General features: G+C 34.9%; 1 protein-coding gene across 3 annotated transcripts in view; it reads left to right on the top strand.

Moving 5' to 3' along the window:
- Positions 1 to 23,525, top strand: part of LOC113091165 (probable voltage-dependent R-type calcium channel subunit alpha-1E) — a 42,762-nt gene that overhangs the window by 14,059 nt on the left and 5,178 nt on the right. The window contains exons 16-40 of one of the 3 annotated variants that reach the window (XM_026256609.1): positions 1,905 to 2,735; positions 3,718 to 3,980; positions 4,967 to 5,075; positions 5,180 to 5,309; positions 6,316 to 6,375; positions 6,491 to 6,597; positions 6,919 to 6,930; positions 7,049 to 7,145; positions 8,341 to 8,501; positions 8,694 to 8,828; positions 9,655 to 9,856; positions 10,833 to 10,997; positions 12,947 to 13,057; positions 14,832 to 14,924; positions 15,168 to 15,278; positions 16,200 to 16,265; positions 16,413 to 16,504; positions 16,677 to 16,845; positions 17,096 to 17,223; positions 17,824 to 17,920; positions 20,054 to 20,159; positions 20,259 to 20,366; positions 20,585 to 20,685; positions 20,933 to 21,039; positions 21,882 to 22,005. In XM_026256609.1, the coding sequence (XP_026112394.1) occupies positions 1,905 to 2,735; positions 3,718 to 3,980; positions 4,967 to 5,075; positions 5,180 to 5,309; positions 6,316 to 6,375; positions 6,491 to 6,597; positions 6,919 to 6,930; positions 7,049 to 7,145; positions 8,341 to 8,501; positions 8,694 to 8,828; positions 9,655 to 9,856; positions 10,833 to 10,997; positions 12,947 to 13,057; positions 14,832 to 14,924; positions 15,168 to 15,278; positions 16,200 to 16,265; positions 16,413 to 16,504; positions 16,677 to 16,845; positions 17,096 to 17,223; positions 17,824 to 17,920; positions 20,054 to 20,159; positions 20,259 to 20,366; positions 20,585 to 20,685; positions 20,933 to 21,039; positions 21,882 to 22,005 (3,685 nt within the window). Of the gene's footprint in view, positions 1 to 1,904; positions 2,736 to 3,717; positions 3,981 to 4,966; positions 5,076 to 5,179; positions 5,310 to 6,315; positions 6,376 to 6,490; positions 6,598 to 6,918; positions 6,931 to 7,048; positions 7,146 to 8,340; positions 8,502 to 8,693; positions 8,829 to 9,654; positions 9,857 to 10,832; positions 10,998 to 12,946; positions 13,058 to 14,831; positions 14,952 to 15,167; positions 15,279 to 16,199; positions 16,266 to 16,412; positions 16,505 to 16,676; positions 16,846 to 17,095; positions 17,224 to 17,823; positions 17,921 to 20,053; positions 20,160 to 20,258; positions 20,367 to 20,584; positions 20,686 to 20,932; positions 21,040 to 21,881; positions 22,006 to 23,525 lie in introns of all 3 variants that reach the window. The other 2 variants (XM_026256608.1, XM_026256610.1) reach the window with 2 other exon arrangements.

Genomic DNA, 23,525 nt, shown 5'->3' with positions numbered 1-23,525 from the left:
GGAGATAATTTGAGAGCTGGTTGGTTGTCAGTGAACTCAGACTGGAAGTTGTGGCCTGTGGCATTTGGATCTTGCATGTTTACTTCATATTAAAAAAGGCTGTTGCAGCATGTCTGAAACTGCTTGACGAGAACTGGGAAATGAATGCATGTCTTCAGTTAGCATGACAACTATGGACGTCATCCCTGGGAAATGCAAATGTATGACCAGTTGACTACTAAAGAAGTAAATCGGGGTGCTTTCTCTTTCTGATATTGTGTGCTTATGCATATGGATCCCATTTATATATGTCTTATATCTGTGCCATGTTTCTTACTGTCTCAGCATTTCAAAATGTTCCAGAATACTGTTGCTTCTTATCTAATATAATTACCATCATGTTGTCATGTGACGCTTTGCTGCCCTGCTACACAGCCCAAAACTTTTTTCTTTTTAATTTGTAAAAAACTTTGTGACTTTAGTTCAGTTGTAACATTGGCTTATAATCAGAAATAGTATAAATACTATTATACTGTTTAATGTTAAACTTAAAAAACAAAAACAAATTGACTTTAGCAGAGCATTGAAATACAACTGAAAAACAGTATTTGCCTCTGCTTTAGTCAATGACCTTTTGGGCTGTGATGCTTGGCTTGTTTTGTCCTTGTTCTTGAAAGCACTAATGTCTTGTTTTTAACCAATCGCTCGTTGATTACACGGACCACACAAGAGTACAAGTACCAGTAAGTAATAGTCTGTTTATTTCCATTTTAACATTCAGCACCCCCTAATTTATCTATCTGGGTGAAGCTTTCTTTTCCACCATCTCTATCAAATGTCTGATTTCACATTTTCAAGTCTGATCTTTGGTTGGAATTTGATTTGTCAGTTTCCTGCAATGAAATTTCCTGCACTCTTTTCTCTCTCCATTCTGAAATCTACTCTATTTCCAGTTTCGCTGTTTAGTGTTTCACTTTGATATTGCAACTCTATCCAGTTGTTTTCCATCTCTGCTGTTGTTAAAAGCTGGACCATGAATTCCAGTCACACAAAAATATAAAGTCATGAAAAAAATTTAATGGACCCTTTCTACCACGTTGCAGAGTATTGTTAACAACAGTCTGTTAAATGTTTTGCCTACAGATACTTCGGTTCTCATATTGAGCTACCCTGCTGACCTGACCAGTGCACCTGGTCACCATGATGTTGTTGTTTTTTTTATGCCGGTGCCCTACATATTTCTTAAATAGTAAAATGTTCTTGGTAAATCAGCTGTCAACTGAATGATCTAAGCCAGTGGTTCTCGACTGGTGGGTCGCAGGATTCCTTGGGTAAACACTAAATGTGGACAAAAATTAGATATTTAGAATAGCAATATAAATAGTCAACATTTAATGGGAAGGAAAAAAATATTTTTGTCATCTGTCCAATCAAAATTTAATCTGCAAATTAATCTGTCACTTGGAAGAAGCTGCACAAGTGTATTCCAGTGTTGACAAGATGTGTTTTGTACAATTAATTATTGGCTGCTAAGAGCATGAGTCCATTGAAACCAAATATTTAAACTCTAAATGTAATGTTAAACTGAAAGCAAATTGCTGATTTTGATGGACCAAAATAGCTCATGGTTGGAATAATAAATGTCAATGTTTAATTTTTGAGATTTGTAAAACTTTCAGAAATAAGAAGAAAAAACAAAACAATAAATGAATAGATTTTTTATTTTTTTTTAAAATCAATTAGAGTAAAAGAGTTCTGAAGCGAAACCAACTGAGAACCACTGGACTAAGTTGGTCTTTTCAGAAGGGTAGAAAGGGTTTTGTTATGCTCAGTGCTAATTTAATATAAACAATTGTTGTGGCATAGCAGCTGAATATTTAGTTTGGCATTCAGTCTTATTGTGTGTCCACTCTCTTTTTCCTTAGGAGGAGGAGGAGGCCCTACCTGTACAGAAAGCGTGCAATTCACCGGAGCCGTGCGGCCTACTCCTTTGAGGATTCAGAGAGTCTGGCTGATACTCGTCCATTCAATGCCTCTAACTCTTTCATGTCCAGGAGAGAGAGGAGGAGGAGATTGACCATGTCAGTTTGGGAGCAGAGGACCAGCCAATTGCGCCGACATAGACAGATGTCCAGCCGCGAGATCCTTTTCAGCAGCCCCAGTGAGGAGCACGATGGACCACCTGGCTGCCATCACCACAAGAAGCCTGGAATATCTCCATCTAACAGCAAGCGCAGAGCCATAGAGGCCACAACAACAACCACCATGCCAGAGGCTACCTTGGAGCCACCTATGCCTATGGACATGCCTGTGGATGAGCAAGCTCTGTCCATTCCTATTCCTGAACCCCCTTTAGCTATTCCAATACCGGAGCCACCAATGCCTGTGGACATATCCGCCCCTGAACCCCCAGTGACGCTGAACCTACCCCTGACAGAGCCGTCTGAATCAAAGACCTCTCCCGAGGGCACTCTAGACATCAATAACCATTGCCCCAGACTGACTGGAAACAGGCGGCAACGGGCAGTCCGTAAGTACAGGCCTCCTGCACAGGGGGACATGCTGACCCCTGATATGGGCCCCAGGACCCGACGCCTACGCCACCGGGAACTTAACACAGATGCAAGGGGTAAAGAGACACCACTAGGAGATGGTGATGTTGACAGTAGAGAACAAAGGCCAGGGAATGATGGAGATGAAAATGATTTAAAGAATGATGGAGAGACCATTCCAGACAGCAGTGTGCTTGAACAGAGGTAGTTTGTTTTATTATTTATTTTGATTTTTTATTTATTGTTTATTTTGAAATCGTATCAGTTTATATACTTTATATACACAACTGTTTTTTTTGTAAAGAAAGTAATACTTTTATTTAGCGAGGGCAAATTAAATTGATCAAACAATATTTATGATATTACAAAAAATATTTTCTTTTAAACTTTCTATTTATCAAAAAATAAAAAAAAAAAAAAAAAAAAACTGTGTATCATTGTTTCAACAAAAATATTAAGCAGCACAACTGATATCAAATTGATAATAATAAGAAATGTTTCTTCAGCATCAAATTAGCATATTATAATAATTTCAGAAGGATAATGTGACAATGAAGACTGGACTAATGGCTGCTGAATATTCAGCTTTGCAATGTAAAACAAATGTGAGCGTCATGTTAAAGGGATAGTTCACCCAAAAATGACAATTTTGTCATTAATTACTCACTTTCATGTCATTCCAAACCCATAAGATCTTCATTCATCTTTGGAACACAAATTAAGATATTTTGAAGAAATCCATGAGATTTCTTAACTTGCATTTATTTTATCTATGTCCTTATGTTTCGGGGCCTTGACCGTGGTAGCTGCTATCTATGCAGGGTCAAAAAGCGCTTGGATTTCATCAATAATATCTTAATATGTGTTCACAAGATGAATGAAGGTCTTTAGGGTTTGGATCATGGTGAGTTATTAATGACAGAATGTTTATTTCTGGGTGAACTATTCCTTCACAGACCTTATTTTACTCCTAAATCACTTGAACTTTGTGAGGAAACTGGCAAATTGGCCTTTCAGGTTGATCTACAAATTGACATGACTGAACAGCTCTTTTCACATAACTTCATGGCGACAGTTTACATTAATTTCACATATAATTATTTATTTTTTTATAGCCAAGTACACAGTATTCTTTGTTAGAAGACTGGAGAGAGAAATTCAGCTATTAACTTCTTCTCTTCCACAGGCAGAACAAACCAGACAATTCTGAATCATCAGAAACCAAACCAGACAATTCCCCCCTCAAAAACCCACCTCAGGACTCAGAGCCTGCAACTCTGCAGCTCACTGACAGCACACTCCAGCAGTCCCCACAGGCAACTCTGAGTTCTGGCGAGAACGATAATAACAACCACGGATGCTTGAATCAGGATAAGTCCTCTCTCAACACCAGCATCGTGATAGAGGTCACCGACACTCAGCCATCCATGGAGCTGACCTCCATTACGGGTTTGAGCATCCCTGCACTTCTGATAACCCTACTGATAAGACCAGCTTGACTGATTGATGTTAGTTAGCGCTGGATTGGTGCTGGTCTAGCTAGAGGAAGACAGCAGAACCAAGCTGTTCATTAGCAATGGCCATTAACATGCTCTTCCTAGTGAAGCTGTTAAGCAAAAGAACATTTAGCTGGTTAAGCTACTTCAAAAATCCTAGTAGTAACACCATGACCAGCAACGCAAGTCTTCTCAGCAGGGAAAGTGCATAAATATAAACTTGTGTTATTTTATTCAGATTTCTTCTTATCAGTACAATACTTCACCTACAGCACACAACACTTTATTAGCACTTTATTATTAGACATAGTCTTATGTAATGTTTCATAAGCTGGTCAACTTTATAAATTAGTTAATCCTTAGATTTGACTCCAATATATTTCTAAAGCTCAAAAAGTACAGTCTCATTTTCTTTTTAAAGATTTTTAGCAAATTAATAATTGATCTTTTATATATTCCAATATATTCATATGTCCAATATAGAAGATCTATAATAGTTAATGTAGTACAATGTTATAATAATATTATAGAAGTATATATATGTATATGTAATAGCTATATTAATAATATTTTGTAACAAGCTCCCAGTTGTCTTCATTTAGTGAGTCATACTGAGTTGAAATAAACATAAATATAACACTAAAATTAAAAATAACAATAAATGTGAGATATTATATTTTTATTATAAATGATCTATAATGTTTTATTTTATAATATTTTATATATATATATATATATATATATATATATATATATATATATATATATATATATATATATATATATATATATATATGTTTATAATATCTGTTTTTATTTGATCTGTTTTTTTGTAAAACAAGCTCCCAGGTGTCTTCATTTACTGAGTTATACTAAGATGAAATAACCATAAAAATCCATAAAAGCTCCCAATTTCTAATATGCACCTGGATTTCACAGGTAATAGTAAAGATGTGGAGTCCTCAAAGACAGAAAAAGAAGAGGAAACCCCAGATGCACCGAAAGCCCCTCCTCCTGTCAGCATGTTCATCTTCAAACCCAACAACCCGTAAGGCTGAATGTTTATAGAACCACAGCTGTATTCTTTATTTTATGAATATTTTCTCATTTCGTCTCTTACTCTTTCTACTGTATTTTACATCTCTTTCACAGGGTCCGCAGGGCCTGCCACTATATTGTCAATCTTCGTTATTTCGAGATGTCAATCCTTCTTGTGATCACCGCCAGCAGTATCGCCTTGGCTGCTGAAGACCCTGTCAACACTAATTCGGACAGGAACAAAGTAAGAATTCCCCTCCACCGCCATGTCAACAGCATTTTCAATAATTCTGTATAAAACAACCATATGTAAATAGTTATGCTGCAGTTCTCAGATGGTTTAAATTAGAATTGCATTTGTGTTTTATTAAGTGCTTCTAAGGAAACTTAAAAGCAATGCTGAGTATCTTTAATTGACTTAATTTACACATTATCCATCATTAAATGACACAAATATTTTTGGATAATTTTCATGTTCTGCAGTATGACAGATTATATTTAAAACTACTTTAGACTGTAATTTCTCTATGCCTTTACAATGCATGCAAGTTTCATGACCTCATATTAAATGGAATATTGGGCTTTTAAAAATTTATTTGTCATCTTAAAAAAAAAATACTGACCTAACCTAACCCTACTGACCTAACACTTTTCATAATGCATGCATAGGAAATGTAATCTAAAATGTTGATAATTGTTTTTTTCCACATCCAGTGTCATTACAATTTCAATTCGTCTGTTACTTTGAATAAATGTTTTTTTTTTCATATAAATTCTTTCATTTTCGACAATATAAATAAATACACAGTAGATAGATGTTTGAGTTTCTTTGGTCCTGATGATATTTTTCCCTGTTGGTCATGGAGTGTTTGGCATAGAAATTAGCTAAACGAAATGTTGCAGGTTTTAAATTTCCCTAGTGACAGCACATGCATCAGCTGTATAAAACCACAGCTAATTACCTAGTAAGACTCTTCCAGTAATCTTGTGTGTATGGATTCGAATTACATAAACTATGTTCTCAATGTTTCAGAAATGCACAAACTTGTATTTAAATCTATACAGTGAGGATAATGTCAGTGCATTGACGTTGGCAGTTGATCCATGATGAAAATAGCAACATTCTGGCTTGTTCAAATTTTAGCAGTCAGTGGCAAACAATACTAACGTCTCATAAGTCTCATGTATTTTCTTGTTTGCTAATGCTGGCATTGTAATCCTTTTTGGATTACTGTCTTTATGTGTAATAGGTGCTACGCTACTTTGACTATGTATTCACTGGCGTCTTTACATTCGAAATGATAATCAAGGTAAGTTCATGGATTGTTCTGGCTTTCATGTGCTGTTTGTTCCTCAGTTAGTGTATGTATATATGCGATATATAACATAAATATGCTTTGTATGTTGCTATCATTTCTTTCTCAGATGATTGATCAAGGTTTGATCTTACATGATGGCTCCTATTTCCGTGACCTGTGGAACATTCTGGACTTCATAGTTGTGGTGGGAGCTCTGGTGGCCTTTGCTCTCACGTGAGTCAAATGAATCTAAACATGAGACAAGTGTAAATTAGCATTCCGTTGGTCAATCTGAAACATGTTGATGAAGCTTTTTAATTCCTTGTCAAATGCATTACTCAAATGTTTTGTTATTCATCTTCAAATTCCATTAATCGAGTGTGACAACTACATGAGTTATGTGAGGAAAAACATTCAAATTCTTGACACATATAGATGTTAGTTGATGCTCTCTTTTCTGTGTTGTAAGTGTAAAGGATTTATTTGTTCATTGTCTGTTTCTCATTTTTTTCTCTGTTGGTCTTCTTGTGGATTGTGGCTCACGGCATCTGGCAGGAATGTGATGGGGTAAACACATTCTCTTGTGATTTTGTGCCAATATAATAGTGTGTGTGTGTTTGTATCTGGACATGAGAATTAGGGCAGTTTTTTATTGTTTAGTTATATATGTTTTCATGTTATTCAGGAGTAACACAGGAAGAGACATTAAAACCATCAAATCACTGCGTGTTCTCAGAGTATTGAGGCCTCTTAAGACTATTAAAAGACTTCCCAAACTTAAGGTATGTGAACATGAAAGGAATACAGAACCATTCGCAAGTCAGGGGTCAAATGACTTGTTTGTTTGTTTATGAATGCATTAAATTGGTAAAATGCATTCATCACTTTCCCTCTTAGAAAGTGTTACATAAGATTATATTTAAAATAAATGCTGTTTTTTAACTTTAAAAATCATGGTTTCCACAAAAGTATTTGCAGCACAACTGTTTTTAACATTGGCAACAAATTAACAAATGATTTCTGAAGGATTATGTGTTTTTACAGTGGTTCGATCAAATAAATTCAGCTTTGGTGAGCATAAGAGGGTTCTTTCAAAATAAAGCTTTTTCAAATAATTTGTCTTTGAGTAGGTACAAATCTTTGTTGAATTGCAAAACATTATTCGATTAAGGAATCAGTTGAATACTTGATTAGTTGAACTGTGTGTATCTTGAAGTTGATTATTTGACAAATGTTGTCAGCAAAGCAGCAGAAGAGCTCAAATAAGAGGGAAAGTGATGAAACTCTCTTGCCATGTGTGAAAAGACTGCATAAGTATTTTCAGTTCCCAGTCCTCACACATGGGAACTCTCTCCAGTCTGACAGAGCTCTCAGTGTGTATGTGTGTTTGTGTATTTTGGGTTTGTGTATGTAAAAACGAGAGACATGGTGGAAGAGGTGGAAAAAGAGCCAGCAATGTGTGGAAAAAGATGCAAAGTGATAAAATGTGATAGACAGATTTAAGAGACAGAAGGACAATGTGATAGACAGATTAAGAGACAGAAGGACAACTGCTTTTCTAAAGCAGGGCAAATTTCATTGGAGACTTAAGGGATGCAAATTTCTCAGCTGGGAATCGATTGCTTTTTTTAACTGCTTTCATTTTGTACTGACCATTACAAGGACACTTTAGTACAAGAGTCAGCGGAAATATTTATAGTATCACCAAAGAATGGTCAAATAGGTCAATTTTACATGGCCAGAGTTTTGTCAGTGCATGTTTTTGTGCATGCATAATTTCAGTTATAAAACTTAAAATAAAATATGAATATTACAAGAAAATGCAAAAATTAAAATGTTGACATGGCATGCTAACTGAAATAGCATGTTTAAGTATTAAAATTACCAAAATAAAAACTGAAATAACAATAAAGCTTAAAAAGAAATAATACAATTGTTATTATCTGTCATTGTTCTTTCTCCCTTTTTGATTTGCAGGCCGTGTTTGACTGTGTGGTCACATCGCTAAAAAATGTCTTCAACATCCTCATCGTCTACAAGCTCTTTATGTTCATATTTGCAGTCATTGCAGTGCAGCTTTTCAAAGGGAAATTTTACTACTGTACCGACAGTTCCAAGGACACAGAAAACGAGTGCAAGTGCGTGCCCATTGCTGCAAAATTAATTCTAAATATAATTCTAAAATTTGTTCTAAAACCTCTCAGACATTATTCAGTGCTCAGAAGACTAGAAAATGTCAATGCTGCTATGATTAGAAGAATGACATTTTAGGAGCACAAAATCTTCCCTGCAAATGATGTGGAAAATGTTTTTTTCTTAATGCTTTATAGGGGTTACTACATTGACTATGACAAAGACAAGAAAAAGGAGAAACGAGAGTGGAAGAGACGTGATTTTCATTATGATAACATCATCTGGGCTCTGTTGACTCTCTTCACTGTATCCACTGGAGAAGGGTGGCCACAGTAAGAGCCAACTTTAGTATACATGTTTTCACACTCTATCATTTTGACAAACTTATTAACACCTTAACAAGATTAACATTCTACTTAACACCTTTCTAGAAGCTGTGTGCTGATATCTGCTAATTCAGAAACTCATCACTTTCTAGAGCAGTGGTTCTCAACCTTTTTACCCTAAAGCCCCTCTCCCCCCACATCAAAACGGCAAACCCCCTTGTCCAACCACCATCCGCACACACAAACAATTTTCTTATTTACTATTCTCTTTTGCAAATATTTACAAAAAAATATCACTGCAGACATTCTTGACGACGTAAAAGTACAAGTTTAGCTCTGCTTAAACTTGCTAGTTTGTGCATCAGTAATAACAGATTCACGTGCGCCTAATGTACGACTCCTGTATGCTACTGTACTTCAATTACAGTCATCACCAGTCAAAACTTTACTAGCATGACGCTGGTTTGTTTTTTCCAACCAAGAGCTGTAATTTGCATATCATATGCTCCTGCAGTGGCATGTTTTGAGCCACCGTTCAGCACTGAAAGAAATGGCTTGGGCTTCTCCGAACCAATCACAGAATACAGGGGAGAGATTTGGTGTTTTGTTAATTGTTTAATTTAACATAATAATTGTAAGATTTAGGAATTATTTGAATATATTTAATTCTCATGGCCCTCTGGAGAATCAATGATGCCCCATATTGGGCTGCGGCCTCCCGGTTGAGAGCCATTATTCTAGAGGTAACTTTCCAGACACAGAGTGTCCAAATATAATAAAGCATAGATAAATGTATATAGTCTGTTTGTAATTAAAGTCTTTGGAATTATAGAGTTTTGCAGCACTCTGTGGATGTGACCGAGGAGGACCGGGGTCCCAGTCAGGGAAACAGAATGGAGATGTCCATCTTTTACGTCATTTATTTTGTGGTGTTTCCCTTCTTCTTCGTCAACATATTTGTGGCCCTCATCATCATCACCTTCCAAGAGCAGGGTGACAAAATGATGGAGGAGTGCAGTCTGGAGAAAAACGAGGTTACTCTTCAACTGTTTTTATGTTTGTGTTGCAAATCCAGCCAAGTTCATGTACAGGTGCATCTCAGTAAAATAGAATGTCATGGAAAAGTTCATTTATTTCAGTAATTCAACTCAAATTGTGAATCTTGTGTATTAAATCAATTCAATGCACAAAGACTGAAGTAGTTTAAGTCTTTGGTTCTTTTAATTGAGATTAGAATTGCATTTGTATTTTATTAATTGCTTCTTAGGAAACTTAATGGTTTCATATTCTACTTTGTAGTATAGCAGCAATCATGAATCAAAGAAGAAATTTCTTAGCAATATATTTTTCCTAGGTGACGAGGATCACTTGCATTATGCCAAACTCAAATGCAGTTACGGGGTTTTTGACCAACAAATTTGTGCAAAATTTGCATTTTGTCCGTCATTAAAATGGCGGCATCACATTACATTTTCATTAACAGTTTTGTTGTAGCTATATGGGTTCTCGTTTTTTCTTGTTGTAAAGTACATTTTACAACAATACAAGATCTTTATTTATCCTTGCAAGACTTTGTTCAGCTGCTGTGGAACTTCAGTTCTTTCAGTCAAGATAGAGGGGGTGGAGTTATGAAGTTTTACTGACAGTTTGAGCGGATTCAACAAGATTTAGACTAAAACAAGACAGACAGACATAAAGGGTGACCAATAGCATTTATTTATTGAAGAAAATAAAAATAAAAAAGCACTCACAAACTTCAGAGTGTACAGACAAAAAGGGCATGCGCTCTACACAGTTTGAGCCCTACCATATTCATCGAATTTTTTGTTCATACTATGGTCACTGGAACCTGAAACCATTTTTTGGCCATCAATAATGTCATATTAGCTTTTTTTCTCAGACATTGTGATCTGAATCTTGCAGAAAATTGTGAGCGATTTTATTTAATCTTTTGGAAGGTTAATTGTAAATGTGTTCCATAAACATTCTTACTTTATATTTCTCTCTTAGAGGGCTTGTATCGACTTTGCCATCAGTGCCAAACCTTTGACTCGCTACATGCCCCAGAACAGACAGACCTTACAGTACCGGCTGTGGCACTTTGTGGTGTCTCCTGTTTTTGAATACACCATACTGACAATGATCGCCCTTAACACCATCGTTCTCATGATGAAGGTAAGGAGGCATTTCTTTATGTTCCTGCACTGTGATCTTTCTTTTACCATAATAAAAAAAATTCCTCCATTTATTTATATATTTATTTGATAAGTAGCCATGCAAAAGAATTAGAAAAATACCCTCCACTTGAGTTATGCTGAAGCTGAAAGGGATTGTTTGCAATAACGGTATATTATCCCTTAAATATGATGACAGAAATGTAAGGATTATTAATCTTTTAAATGTCTTTATGGAAATGAAATGTAAACTTTTAAGCCTGTCAGTATTCCTGGGACAATACCTCTTTCGCTGTGGGTGTATTTGTCCAAATAAATTAGGTTGATTTAGCTGTTTTTCAGTCCCTGCTGGTGAACCCAGGGCTGTGATACTGCTAGAAAACCAGACAGTCATGAGTCACAGCTTATTAAATATTGATCTGAAGCACCAGCTACTATTTAACTTCTCCTCATTAGCTTTAGCCTGACATCTCCTGTGACTAATTTCACCTGGAGTTAGAGGTCGGCCTCCACTAGTCACCATGTCTGCAGTGGTCTGCCTGACACTGAAGCACAGAGAGAGTAATAGAGCACAGATATTTTTAGCTATTGCAGTGAACAGCTTGCTTTCTTTCTATCTGTCTGTCTTATTCATTTAGTTTTTTAGTTTCAGTTTTCAGAGTGCTTTATTGGCATACTAGCATCCTTCCAGGTTTTAATTAGATCGTGAAATATGGGTGTCCACATTAGAATGGCTCCAGACCTGAATATGTGTAAAATGATGCTTACTGTGATGCCTGACATTATTTGTAAGTGACATTAGTAGAAAATATAATCTTATATTGCAAATACGTGAAATATAAGATTTAATTAAATAGAGTTATACTTTCATGTTTTCCATTCTTTTGCACCTTTCAATTTTTAATATATAAATATATTCATAATATATCAAAACTGAAAACAATTCAAGACATTTTTTACGCATTTAGTCATATTTTATGCATACTGACTTTTGCTATTCACTTATTTGCAACAGTGTATTTATTAACACATTTCTTATAATCCACATATCATGTTGTCCTTGTAAATGAAAGCTTGTACATTACAAATCTGTTATCATATGTAATTGTGACGAAGTAATGTTACAAAAACACGTTTGTATGTTGGTACAGAGTTGGCATCATCTGATTGTCCTAACAGGGGTAAAAATCTAAATATGACTGTAAAGACTACAACAACAGCAAAAAATACATAAATAAAAAAGTGATGTAATCATACTTGGGTGTTTGCACTTTTTTACAAAGATAACACCAATAGGAAGTTCAAAATAAGCCTTTTCTCGAATTACACAATGATAGATGAAACTACGTTAAGTGAATTGATTTTACAATTACCATAATAGGCTGTTCATTGTTTTGTTATGCATTGCTAACTAATCCAGTAGACTGTCCCGACGATGATCTCTTTTGCTCCAAGTGTGCTGATAGTATTTTGCGATAAGTTCCAAGAACTATCGAGAGGCTCCATGATCTGCCATTGCCATAAAAACAAAATTGTCCATTGAAATGAATGGAGATGGCACAACTCTCTCTCTCAATGGCCCTGTTTTCTATGTGTGTTGCTGGGGTGTTGCTCATTTGTTGCTTTGGTGCTTTTCTGGTTGCTATGCTTTTTTGGCTGGCAGTTACAAGCCTGTTGCTGCTTGGGTGTTGCTAGACAGTTTCTAAGGCATTTTTGGTGGTTGTTAGGACATAACCAAATAATTACTAAGGTGTTTTGAGTATTTACCAGGATGTGGTTATTAGATAGATAGATAGATAGATAGATAGATAGATAGATAGATAGATAGATAGATAGATAGATAGATAGATAGATAGATAGATAGATAGATAGATAGAAAAAATAAGTTATATAAAACTAATGGAAAAAATAAAACCTTTTTGTTTGTCTCTCTTTTCTGCTTTCTGTCAGCATCATGAACCTATTGACGGCTATGAAAATGTACTAAAATACCTCAACACTGTGTTCACTGTTATTTTCACTGTGGAATGTGTTCTCAAGATCCTGGCATTTGGTATTGTGGTAAGAAATTTCTCCTTTCTTTCTTTCTTTCTTTCTTTCTTTCTTTCTTTCTTTCTTTCTTTCTTTCTTTCTTTCTTTCTGTTTCTCTCTGTTTCTCTCTCTCTCTCTCTCTATCTATCTATCTATCTATCTATCTATCTATCTATCTATCTATCTATCTATCTATATATATATATATATATATATATATATATATATATATATATATATATTGTACACATACAGTAGGTGGCCAACCAAAATTGTTGTTCTGCCGCCGCTGCCGTCGCCGTGTCTGCAAAGTGCATTTGCAGCTTTTGACCACTGAGTAGCGCTTTAACCACAAGTTACCAAACAAGTGCATCAAAGCACATTTTTGCAAATAGGCCTCAGTTTTCACCGATGTGTTACATTTGACGGGTGCAGTCGGGGAAAATGAAAGAAAAACACTGTAGTTAAAATATTATATATATATTATATTAAGAAATGGTGGTTTACTTTGCATAGTAGCATTAAAAGTAGTAACCTATTTTAGTGAGCTAGGCTACATGGATTTATATGCAAAATGTCAATATTCTCACATATTAGGCCTATATTTTAATTTATATTTTAAAAGTCCTTTACTAAAACAACATGCATTTTTGTCACACACTACTTTGTAATACGTTACCACATTCTAAAAAATACAGGTTCTGGTCATATATTTAGAATATTCTCAAAAAGTTGATTTATTTAACTAATTCCATTCAAAAAGTGAAACTTGTATATTATATTCATTCATTGCACACAGATTGATATATTTCAAATGTGTAGTTCTTTTAATTTTGATGATTACTGACAACTAAGGAAAAGCCCAAATTCAGTATCTTAGAAAATAGTTGGGGCTCCTTCGGGACAAATCCAAACATTTCCTTATTAGTGGTCTTGTCCATTTGAAGCTATTAACTATTATTCATTAGGTAAAATAGGCTTTGTAGTTTACGCGTGTTTCAGTATTGATGGAAAAATATATATAATAAGGAAAAATATTACAAAGTGGCCCGCTGCTCGAACTGAATGGCTTGGTGAATGACTGCACTGTTTCCAATGAATATGTGCATGTGAGGCACCAGCAAGATCAAACAACTGAAACAGAAAATACTTCATTTTTGGTCACAAGATTGAAAAATCAAGAATAATAACATAGTTAATAAGAATTATTTCTAAATGCTGGACCGTTCTCATTTGGCTCTGCATATGGAACCTGAAGTATTTTTATTTTATTTTTTTAACCAAGAATGAACCGAAATGAAAACATTTAGGTTTTAATCTGTATATTTGAATATATATATATATATATATATATATATATATATATATATATATATATATATATATATATATATATATATATAAATGTGAAATTACTGTTTAATAACAATAGCATGCATAAGAGCCTTTGTGTAAAGGTCTTTCTGTTAATTTTTGATGCGTAGACTGTAGCCTGACTGTCCCACGTTTTTAAGGATTTTACAATGTTATATTATAATGTTATTGTTGTTTTACTTTGTGCTTTCATCTCCTTTTACAAAACAACATTTTACAATTACATTCATTTCGCAATCTGTCCCTTTGCGCCAGCGGCGGTACACGTAGCGGTATTACCCATTATGGTTGTCCACTTACGGTATATATATATATATATATATATATATATATATATATATATATATATATATATATATATATATATATATATATATATATATATATGAAATGCATTTCTAGCAATCATTATTACTTTTATATCTTTCAGAATTATTTCAGAGACACATGGAATATATTTGACTTCATCACAGTTCTAGGAAGCATCACTGAAATTGTGGTTGACAAAGTCAATGCAACAAAAGTGAGAACTCAATCAGCTTCACAAACAGTATGTGTTCTTTGTGGCCAGTATTTATATGCATGAGCAATTACATCCTTATTCTAATTTCTTTTTAGACAGTATTTATTTGCATGAGCAAGCTTCTTTGTGATTGCTATGTGCTCAGCATTTATTTCAACAAGTTGTGACCTTTGTATCCAGATTGGTTTGTGTCCAGTATTTATTTGCATATTCAATCACCTCTGTGTTCTGATTGGTTTCCAGAGTTTTAATATGGGCTTCCTGAAGTTATTCCGGGCAGCTCGGCTGATTAAACTTCTGCGTCAGGGCTACACCATCCGTATTCTGCTTTGGACTTTTGTCCAATCTTTCAAGGTCAGGCATTTTTACAGTGAGAGGCACATTTTTTTCTATTTGCAGTGAGCATTGTGTGTGAGCTATTTTTATTCACGTAATGTACATAAATTAGGGCTGTCAGTCGATTAAAATATTTAATCACAATTAATCACATGACCATCATGAGTTAAGTAGTGATTAATTGCAACTTAATTGCAGCTTTTTATTTGCTCTAAATGTACCTTAAATTAATACTTTTCACATTTTTAATACTCTAATCAACAAGGGCATGGTTAAATATGGATGCTTTATGCAAATGTATGCTTATTATTAGTGGAACCATAGTCCACATAGAGTATGTAAACTAGACATGTTTCAAAGGTCATGGATGTTTTTTCAAATGACTCGTTCATGTCTATTAGACACATGAAAAAAGAACATAGAAATACCAGGTTCCCATTACTTCTCTTTCTTTTCACAGAGCAATTTACTTAAACAAGCCTGTTTTCATTATTTGCAGGAGAGGGCAGCTCACTTCTTCTGAAAATGCTAAATTTACATTTATTATTTTATTACATTTGTTTCCCTCTCTATGCCCACATATTGTATTTTGATGCAGCTATATTCTCAATAAAACTGTTTTCATTGGTATATTTTACTGTTTCTGTTGTCAGACAATGGAATGAAAATTAAATGAATATTGAATTTTGACTGAAATGCGACCCACTAAGACTACAGCTCTCCCTTCCGAGAAGTAAATCTGCATAAAAATCCGGATTTATAGTCAAATCGTCGTCTGATGAAATCAAATAGGCTATATATAAGATAAAGACAATAGCTGTGCTGTGATTTCAGCTATACTTTCATGTAAAATTAGAGAAGCAACATATTATATGTTTTAAATGAAAGAGTTGAGTTTAGAGTTTGAGTTCAGTGTTTAATATGAGTTTTGTCTTGCAGGCTCTTCCATATGTCTGCCTGCTAATCGCCATGCTGTTTTTCATCTATGCCATCATCGGCATGCAGGTAAAGGTTGTCTTTATCCCCAGACTGTCCATTTTTATATTCTTCTGTCTATCTCTTCCTTTGTTTTTTTCCCACCTTTTTTATTACTTTACCTCGTTAAGCCTGAAATTGTGACAAGACACTTTTTATGTGTTTTTACTTTTTAAGGTATTTGGCAACATCAAGCTAAATCCAAAAAGCCATATCAACGAACATAATAACTTTAAGACATTTTTCGGTGCACTCATGCTTTTGTTTAGGTAAGATCAACTTCTTTTTTTGTTGTAAAAAAATGGGTGCTACATTTTATGGCATGTTAATTATTTTACTAGGAAACTAATACAATGAAGCAGTCCACCCTTTGGGGATGAATAAATGTGACTTAATTTATGATATACGTAAATATGTGTGTGTGTGTGTGTGTGTGTTTAGGAGTGCAACAGGTGAGTCGTGGCAGGAAATCATGTTATCGTGTTTAGGAGAAAAGGAATGTGAAAAAGATGAGTCTCTCAACAACTCAGCAACAAATGAGAAAAAAGATTGTGGTACCGACTTTGCATACTTCTACTTTGTCTCCTTCATCTTCTTCAGTTCTTTTCTGGTGAGACGCAGTACATTTTAATGACACAAACACTCAGTGTTACACACTTGTACACTCAAAACCTATTCACACCCAACTCCAATTTTTTTGCCACATAAAACATGTATGGTGAGATTTTAAACAAGATGAAACTAGTATCATTGATAACATAAATATCCGCCACTGCTGAACACCATGAAGCTCACTCTGAATACCTTTCTGCTTTCTGTGTATTTCGCAGTCACTATTCACATCTCTAACTCTCTTTTAGATGCTAAATCTGTTTGTGGCCGTGATTATGGATAACTTTGAGTACCTGACACGTGACTCGTCCATTCTGGGTCCTCACCACTTGGATGAGTTTGTACGGATCTGGGGAGAGTATGACCGTGCAGCATGGTGAGAGATACAGCTGATCACATGCAACACAGTATATATTTTTATTTTTTTATTTTTTTTCTCATTCTGCAACATATTTATTTGATCATAAGGTATTTATTAATACATACAATTGTTGGTTTACATTTGTATTTTAAATGTATGCCTAATGTCATGTTTGAAAAATGTACAGGGAAATTTGCTTTGTTATTAATGTTTCTGTATCTTTCTTTACTCTAATTTGTAACCCTGCAGGATTATTTAAAGGGGTCATATCATGACGAATTTTCACATTTTCTTTGGTCTTTTAAGATTAAAGAGTTCATTACACTAAGAAAGCAAGCTCTTGATGAATTTGGAGCTCATTTACTGACACTAAACTGCAGAAAATGGTTGTCAGAGAAAATTACAGCTGCAAAATTACAGTAGTCTCATTCTACTATTCAGAGAAAGGGTGTAAAATGGATTAGGTGTATCATGATGGTTTTTGGTACAAAAAACTTCACTAATGTATGGTATGACCCCTTTAAAATGTATTTCATGAAAAATATATGCACTCCTATTACTTTTCTCTTTAAAGTTGTCTAATTTACTGTTAACGGCCAGTATTTCCTTCTCCAGTGGAAAACTACACTATAAGGAGATGTACAAAGTAGTTCGTTCAATATCACCTCCACTGGGCTTTGGAAAGAATTGTCCCTACAGGGTGGCATGCAAGGTTTGGCTCACCCACAAAAAAAACTACCCCTCTGCCTCTCTTTCCTCCTTTGCTTTTATCGTTCGCCACTCCTTCACTAGATAACACCCCTCACCCCTTCTCGTTTCTGTGATCTACTCCAGCGCTACTTCCACCTGGTCAAAGACTGGCAGAGACAAGAGCTCAGTGCACAGAGAGACAGCTCATCCCTTTGGCCCGTGTCCTGCTCCTGAAGTGTGAATAACTGCTGCAGTTAATGACACTGAGAGCCATCCATCAGTGAACTCCATTAGATAATATCTAACACTGCCAATGGATGTCAGAAGGGATTCAGTCTCTCTGTGTCTGAATTGGATTTGGGGCTTTTATTGAACACTATTGCATAAATGTGGGTTTTAGGTTAGAGCAGGGCAGACTCCTCATGTTCGCCATTGCCTCACCTGTTTGTAAATCAAGAGAACATTACGCTCATCCTCTCCCCTGACCTACATTAACTTAACTTTATAAATTAACTTTAATTAATAAAATAATACTGCAATTCATTTTAAAGGGGAAATATTTGCTATTTGGCTTATGAGGGCATATTTTTATTTTATTTTATAAATAACATGAATGTTACTATTTTATATTTTGTATTAGAATTAAATCATTTATATATTTAATCTAACACATTATATAAACAATTATATGTTTGATATTCTATTTAAATATTACATTTAATCACACACACACATACATACATATGTAGTATTTTTATATTTCACTAGCCTATATTTTTATGATGTATCTGTTATATTTAATAAATATTATTTATATACACATACATTTAAAAAAACATATATTTTCTTAACTTTATAAGTCTTAACTTTAAAGTGTTTTATTTTTTATGTTTTAATTTTTTTCACCAGAGCCCTTGTTAATTTCTGACTCTAAGCACAATGCTCCTTGTGGGTTAATTTATTACAATAGCAGTACTTCCTTTTCAGCCAGTCAAATCCTCAGATCCACTTGCTTGACTCATCAGATCTTTGGCTGTTTTAATATTTTCTCTCCTTTAGCCTCTTCTATGCCGGCATTGCATAGAAAGTCCTCCACCTGACCTCACCTCTATGTTTAATTACCTGATGTTTCCCTTTTTGACAGTTTTTCTTTTCTTAAGTATGAAACGCATTAAAATGACCTTCCCTTTCCTGTCTCTTCCTTCTCCCTCTATCTTTTTTGTTGTTTCCTTTTTCCTCTACGCCAATCTTCCTCTCCTCCCTCGTTCCTTGGGAATGCCCAATTCTTCTTCCTCCTCCTCTTCTTCATCACATTGCCCCTGGTGACTGCCCCCTCCTAGTGGCCGTATTCATTACACTGATATGTACGAGATGCTGACCTGCATGTCGCCACCCGCTTGGCCTGGGCAAGAAATGCCCCTCCAAAGTGGCGTATAAGGTAGTCTGCAGTATTACGATTTGAATCAAGTCTGCTTGGTTTCAAGAGGCTCAAGCTTGGGGCTGTAGTTACAGTGTCCTGAAGATATATTTGGACAGTTTAAACTAAAAGAATATGAATTCTGAATATTTGCATTATGTAGAAGCTTACTGAATCAAGTGAGAATGATTTGTTTAATACAAGTTAGATAAAAGTTTGCATTTGGTTTAGTTTTTTAATTCTAATGCAGTGACAACTTAAGGGTTTTAGGACCACTGTGTGGCAAATAATTAAAATACATATAGTTATATAATAATTTGTAGAAGATCAGTGATGTTATTCTTTGTCATTGTCTTTTAATCATCCTACCGTGAAGTCCCTGAACATCCACCAGTGATACTTTATTTGAATATGTCACCTTAACGTCTTCAAAACACTATCATAACCCTCACATTTATTCCAGTGTTAAAGACATATTGCAAAGGGCATATTCATTAAGTGTGATCCTTTTTCTATTTCAATGCATAAATCTCTAATCTGTCGCTATCCAATATATGTGTTTCAACTGTGTGCATGAATATGTGATGTTGTGACGTCTTCTTAATGTTAACTGTAGAAGTTAAAATACAACTAAAACTAGATGACTATTAGATCATTATTTAAAAAACATGCTCACTCCCAAGCTTTGCAATACTTGTGTTTCAAATTGTCTTCTGTCCTTATGGCTACTTCCTTCAGCGGTTGGTTCTGATGAACATGCCAGTGGATGAAGACATGTCCGTCCACTTCACCTCCACTCTTATGGCTCTGATACGCACTGCGCTGGACATTAAAATTGCTCGAGGTTGCACTACAGCTAATTTTCAGTTTTGTAAAGATCAAACATCCTATGATGTCTTTTTTTTTCCACAGTTATATTAGTTAAATGGTCTTTGTGTAACAGGGGGTGAGGACAGGGGTCAGATGGACATAGAGTTGCAGAAGGAAATCAGTGTCATCTGGCCACACCTCTCCCAAAAATCTCTTGATCTGCTTGTACCCATACACAAAGGTGAGAGATCTGAGTGAGATAAATATAGAAATTTTTCTAAAATATTTAACAGCATTTTATTTACATTTTCTGAGTATTATTCACCTCAAACTTGACAGTTTAGCTTGTGGTGCCATTATTGGCCACTAGGGGCGCCCACTAACTCCCCTGAAAGTGAGTGTAATTTGCAGCCAGCATAGAAATCTTAGTTGTCCACAACAAACAAATCTTTCTTCCAGCCAGTGACATGACCATTGGGAAGATTTATGCAGCCATGATGATCATGGACTACTACAAGCAGAACAAAGCTAAGAAGCTCAGGCAACAGCTTGAGGAACAGGTAAAGTGTCTTTTACTTTCTACAGCACTAGAACTTCAGAGCTAAAGACATTTTTTATTCCTATTCAATCAGCGTGCAACATTGACATTGCCAATGCCACATGTATATCTAACTGTATAGAATGCTGTTCATTCTACTGAAGACACATAATTAAATCTCAATTTGAAGTGAAAATTTCCTAAATATAAAAAAGTTTTACAATTTTTAGGGGTACTGGATCACTGTTTCATCTAATGTTTTCTTGCAGAAACATGCACCGATGTTCCAACGCATGGATGCATCTTCACTGCCACAGGACATTCTCTGCAGTGCCAAAGCTCTGCCATTCCTGTCCCACAGTGCAGGATCTGCCCTGTAATTGTACATGTTGTGTGTGTGTGTGTGTCTGTACTTACAGTACATTCGCCCTGTATCTGTCTGAGCCAGTCTTATTTTAGTATCATTGATACACTAATATAGTTTTTAAGATTTTGAATTAGATTTTATATTAGTTAAGTAGTTTTTTTGTTCTGCTTTTGTCATTTTTATTAGTTTTTTATTTTATTTTATATGTTAATATATAGTTCTAGAATTTAAAGTTCTATAATAGTTTAGTTTAATTTAGTTTGTTGTTTTAGTATGTAGTGCTATCTTAAATTCAATTCAAATGAGAAATGTTGCTTTGGCAACTAGCTGAAATATATTTCAGTTAATCTAAATTATAAGTTGTGAAAATGTTTTGTCATGGTTTTAGTTTTAGCTTATAGGGTCAGGGTTAATAATAACCCTGGTCTGCTCCTGTATATACACTGTGTATACACTAAAGAGTGCAGTATTTTAAAACATTATTGACACAATTCTCTATCACAGTTTTTTTTATAAAGATTAAAATGTTATATATAGTTTAACATAATATACAATTTCCTTATGGATTACATGTTATGCTATATAAAAAAAATATATATATTTTTTTTTTGCATCAAATGTTCATATCCCCCTACTTAAAATGAAAATGTAGGCCTGCCCTAGCTTGGGTCAGCTTCAGGTCTTGATGTTTTAAATTAAATTATATCAGGATGTTGCAAACATTTGAAATGAATTGTGATTAAATCGTATTTCTGATCGCCAAAAACAATGTTTGGACCCACAGTTTGCAACCTATTTGTGGTGCAAGCCAATATGAGCATAATTGACAAGTTTCTCTGTTCTTTCCTCAGGAGTAGAGGGGGGTTTGTGGCACTGAGTCCCATCTCCCCTCAAGATCTCTTCATGCAGCCCTTGGCCCAAGACAGCATGGAAGACAGGGATGAATACCAACACCAGTATCACCTTCAGAGTATGGTAGGAGAAACTAAATACACAAAGAAATACATCTCACCTTGACATGTCTTGCATGATGTGTTTTATTCATTATTTTATACATGTGCATGAAATACCTGATAACTCGTTTCTAAAACAACATTCAAATTCACAATCTATTTAAAATTCTCAAACTGTATGTGAATCCAGGCTCATTCTCAGTCAATTTCCTACCAATTTATGAATAATTCAGTTTGGAAAACTGAAACAAATTGTAACAGGGTCTGAATACCTCACAGCCAGACACTGATCAATTTGTAAAAGTTTTAGGTATAGAAAAGTGAAACAACATTTTCAGAGTCTTAATTTTGAGATATGTGATATTTAATCTATCAGAAAGTTATCTGCATGGACATCTCCTCCCTGATTCACAATCCTGCTTGATGCTTCTACTTTTCCTAACTCATTCTCTTTTCACATTTGCAGCTTTATTATCATCCCTTTATTATTTGCCTTCTGGCCTTGTAAAGGGAGAGATTTTAGAGAGCTGTTTTTTCTAAGTTTGGAAGGGTGTATTGATGTGGTTTCTCAAGGTTAGACTGCCAGGTCCAGATAACTTCTAGCACTTATATAACCAGTGAACAGTTATACACAAGCTTAGATGTCTTTCTCTGCTTTTATCTGTACTCTTATTTTCTACCCCTCCTGGTAGCTTTTTCTTTGCCTCTCTGCCATGAACTGTGATATAACTCTAGATGTCTTATGGGATTTTACGTTGGTTTATGTTTGGAACTATTTTGTGAAAGAGTGCTTGTGTGTATGCACAATATGTGTGGCTTCTGCTTTGGAACTTTCTACACCCCCTTTGAGTTGCTTATACATATTGGCTCTCTGTTGTGCTTATGGTGCTTTCCTCTTGCCGCTTTACTTTTCCTCTATGACATTTCTGGATATAAGCTTATCTTTTATTATCTTTAAATAAATACTTGCTGCTAAAAAGGCGTATACGATTAGCCAGGTTATTTTGACTTTAGTACATAACCTTGCATTTTTATTCTATGTCCACGCCTAACAATGACACACTTGGTGCAATGATATTTGAGGCCTGTTCACACCAAGAACGGCAATGATAAACAAGTTCTAAAAATCATTCTAAATTTAGGAGAATAGCAAAGTTCACACCACAACTATAACGATATAGAAAAACAGTACTGTTGGGATCAATTTCAGAACAGTTTTTACAGCTGATGAACAGTAAAACACTGACATACTTCATTTGAATTTAGGGCTTGCATATTAAAATAGCAGAAGACATTGCACAGAAGTTCTACAGAGCAAACTTGAAAACATAAAAAATACCTCATGTATACAGCACTAGTTTCGACAAGATAATAGTCTTGCCTCCTTTGGAGTTGCATTGAAAAAGACTGTGTTGTTTTTATTCCGCTACACTGACTGCATTAGTTAAATTCATTGTTAATGAATTTATTAATATGCTCAAAACTAGGCATGCTGAAGACATCTGCTGGTTAAAGCCGTGTAAGTGCAACAGCAAAAACTGA

Source organism: Carassius auratus, unplaced genomic scaffold (assembly GCF_003368295.1).
Source record: "Carassius auratus strain Wakin unplaced genomic scaffold, ASM336829v1 scaf_tig00214103, whole genome shotgun sequence".
Taxonomy (NCBI): domain Eukaryota; kingdom Metazoa; phylum Chordata; class Actinopteri; order Cypriniformes; family Cyprinidae; genus Carassius; species Carassius auratus.
Note: the sequence above shows the minus strand (reverse complement) of the source record. Positions and strands in the feature narration are given on the sequence as shown.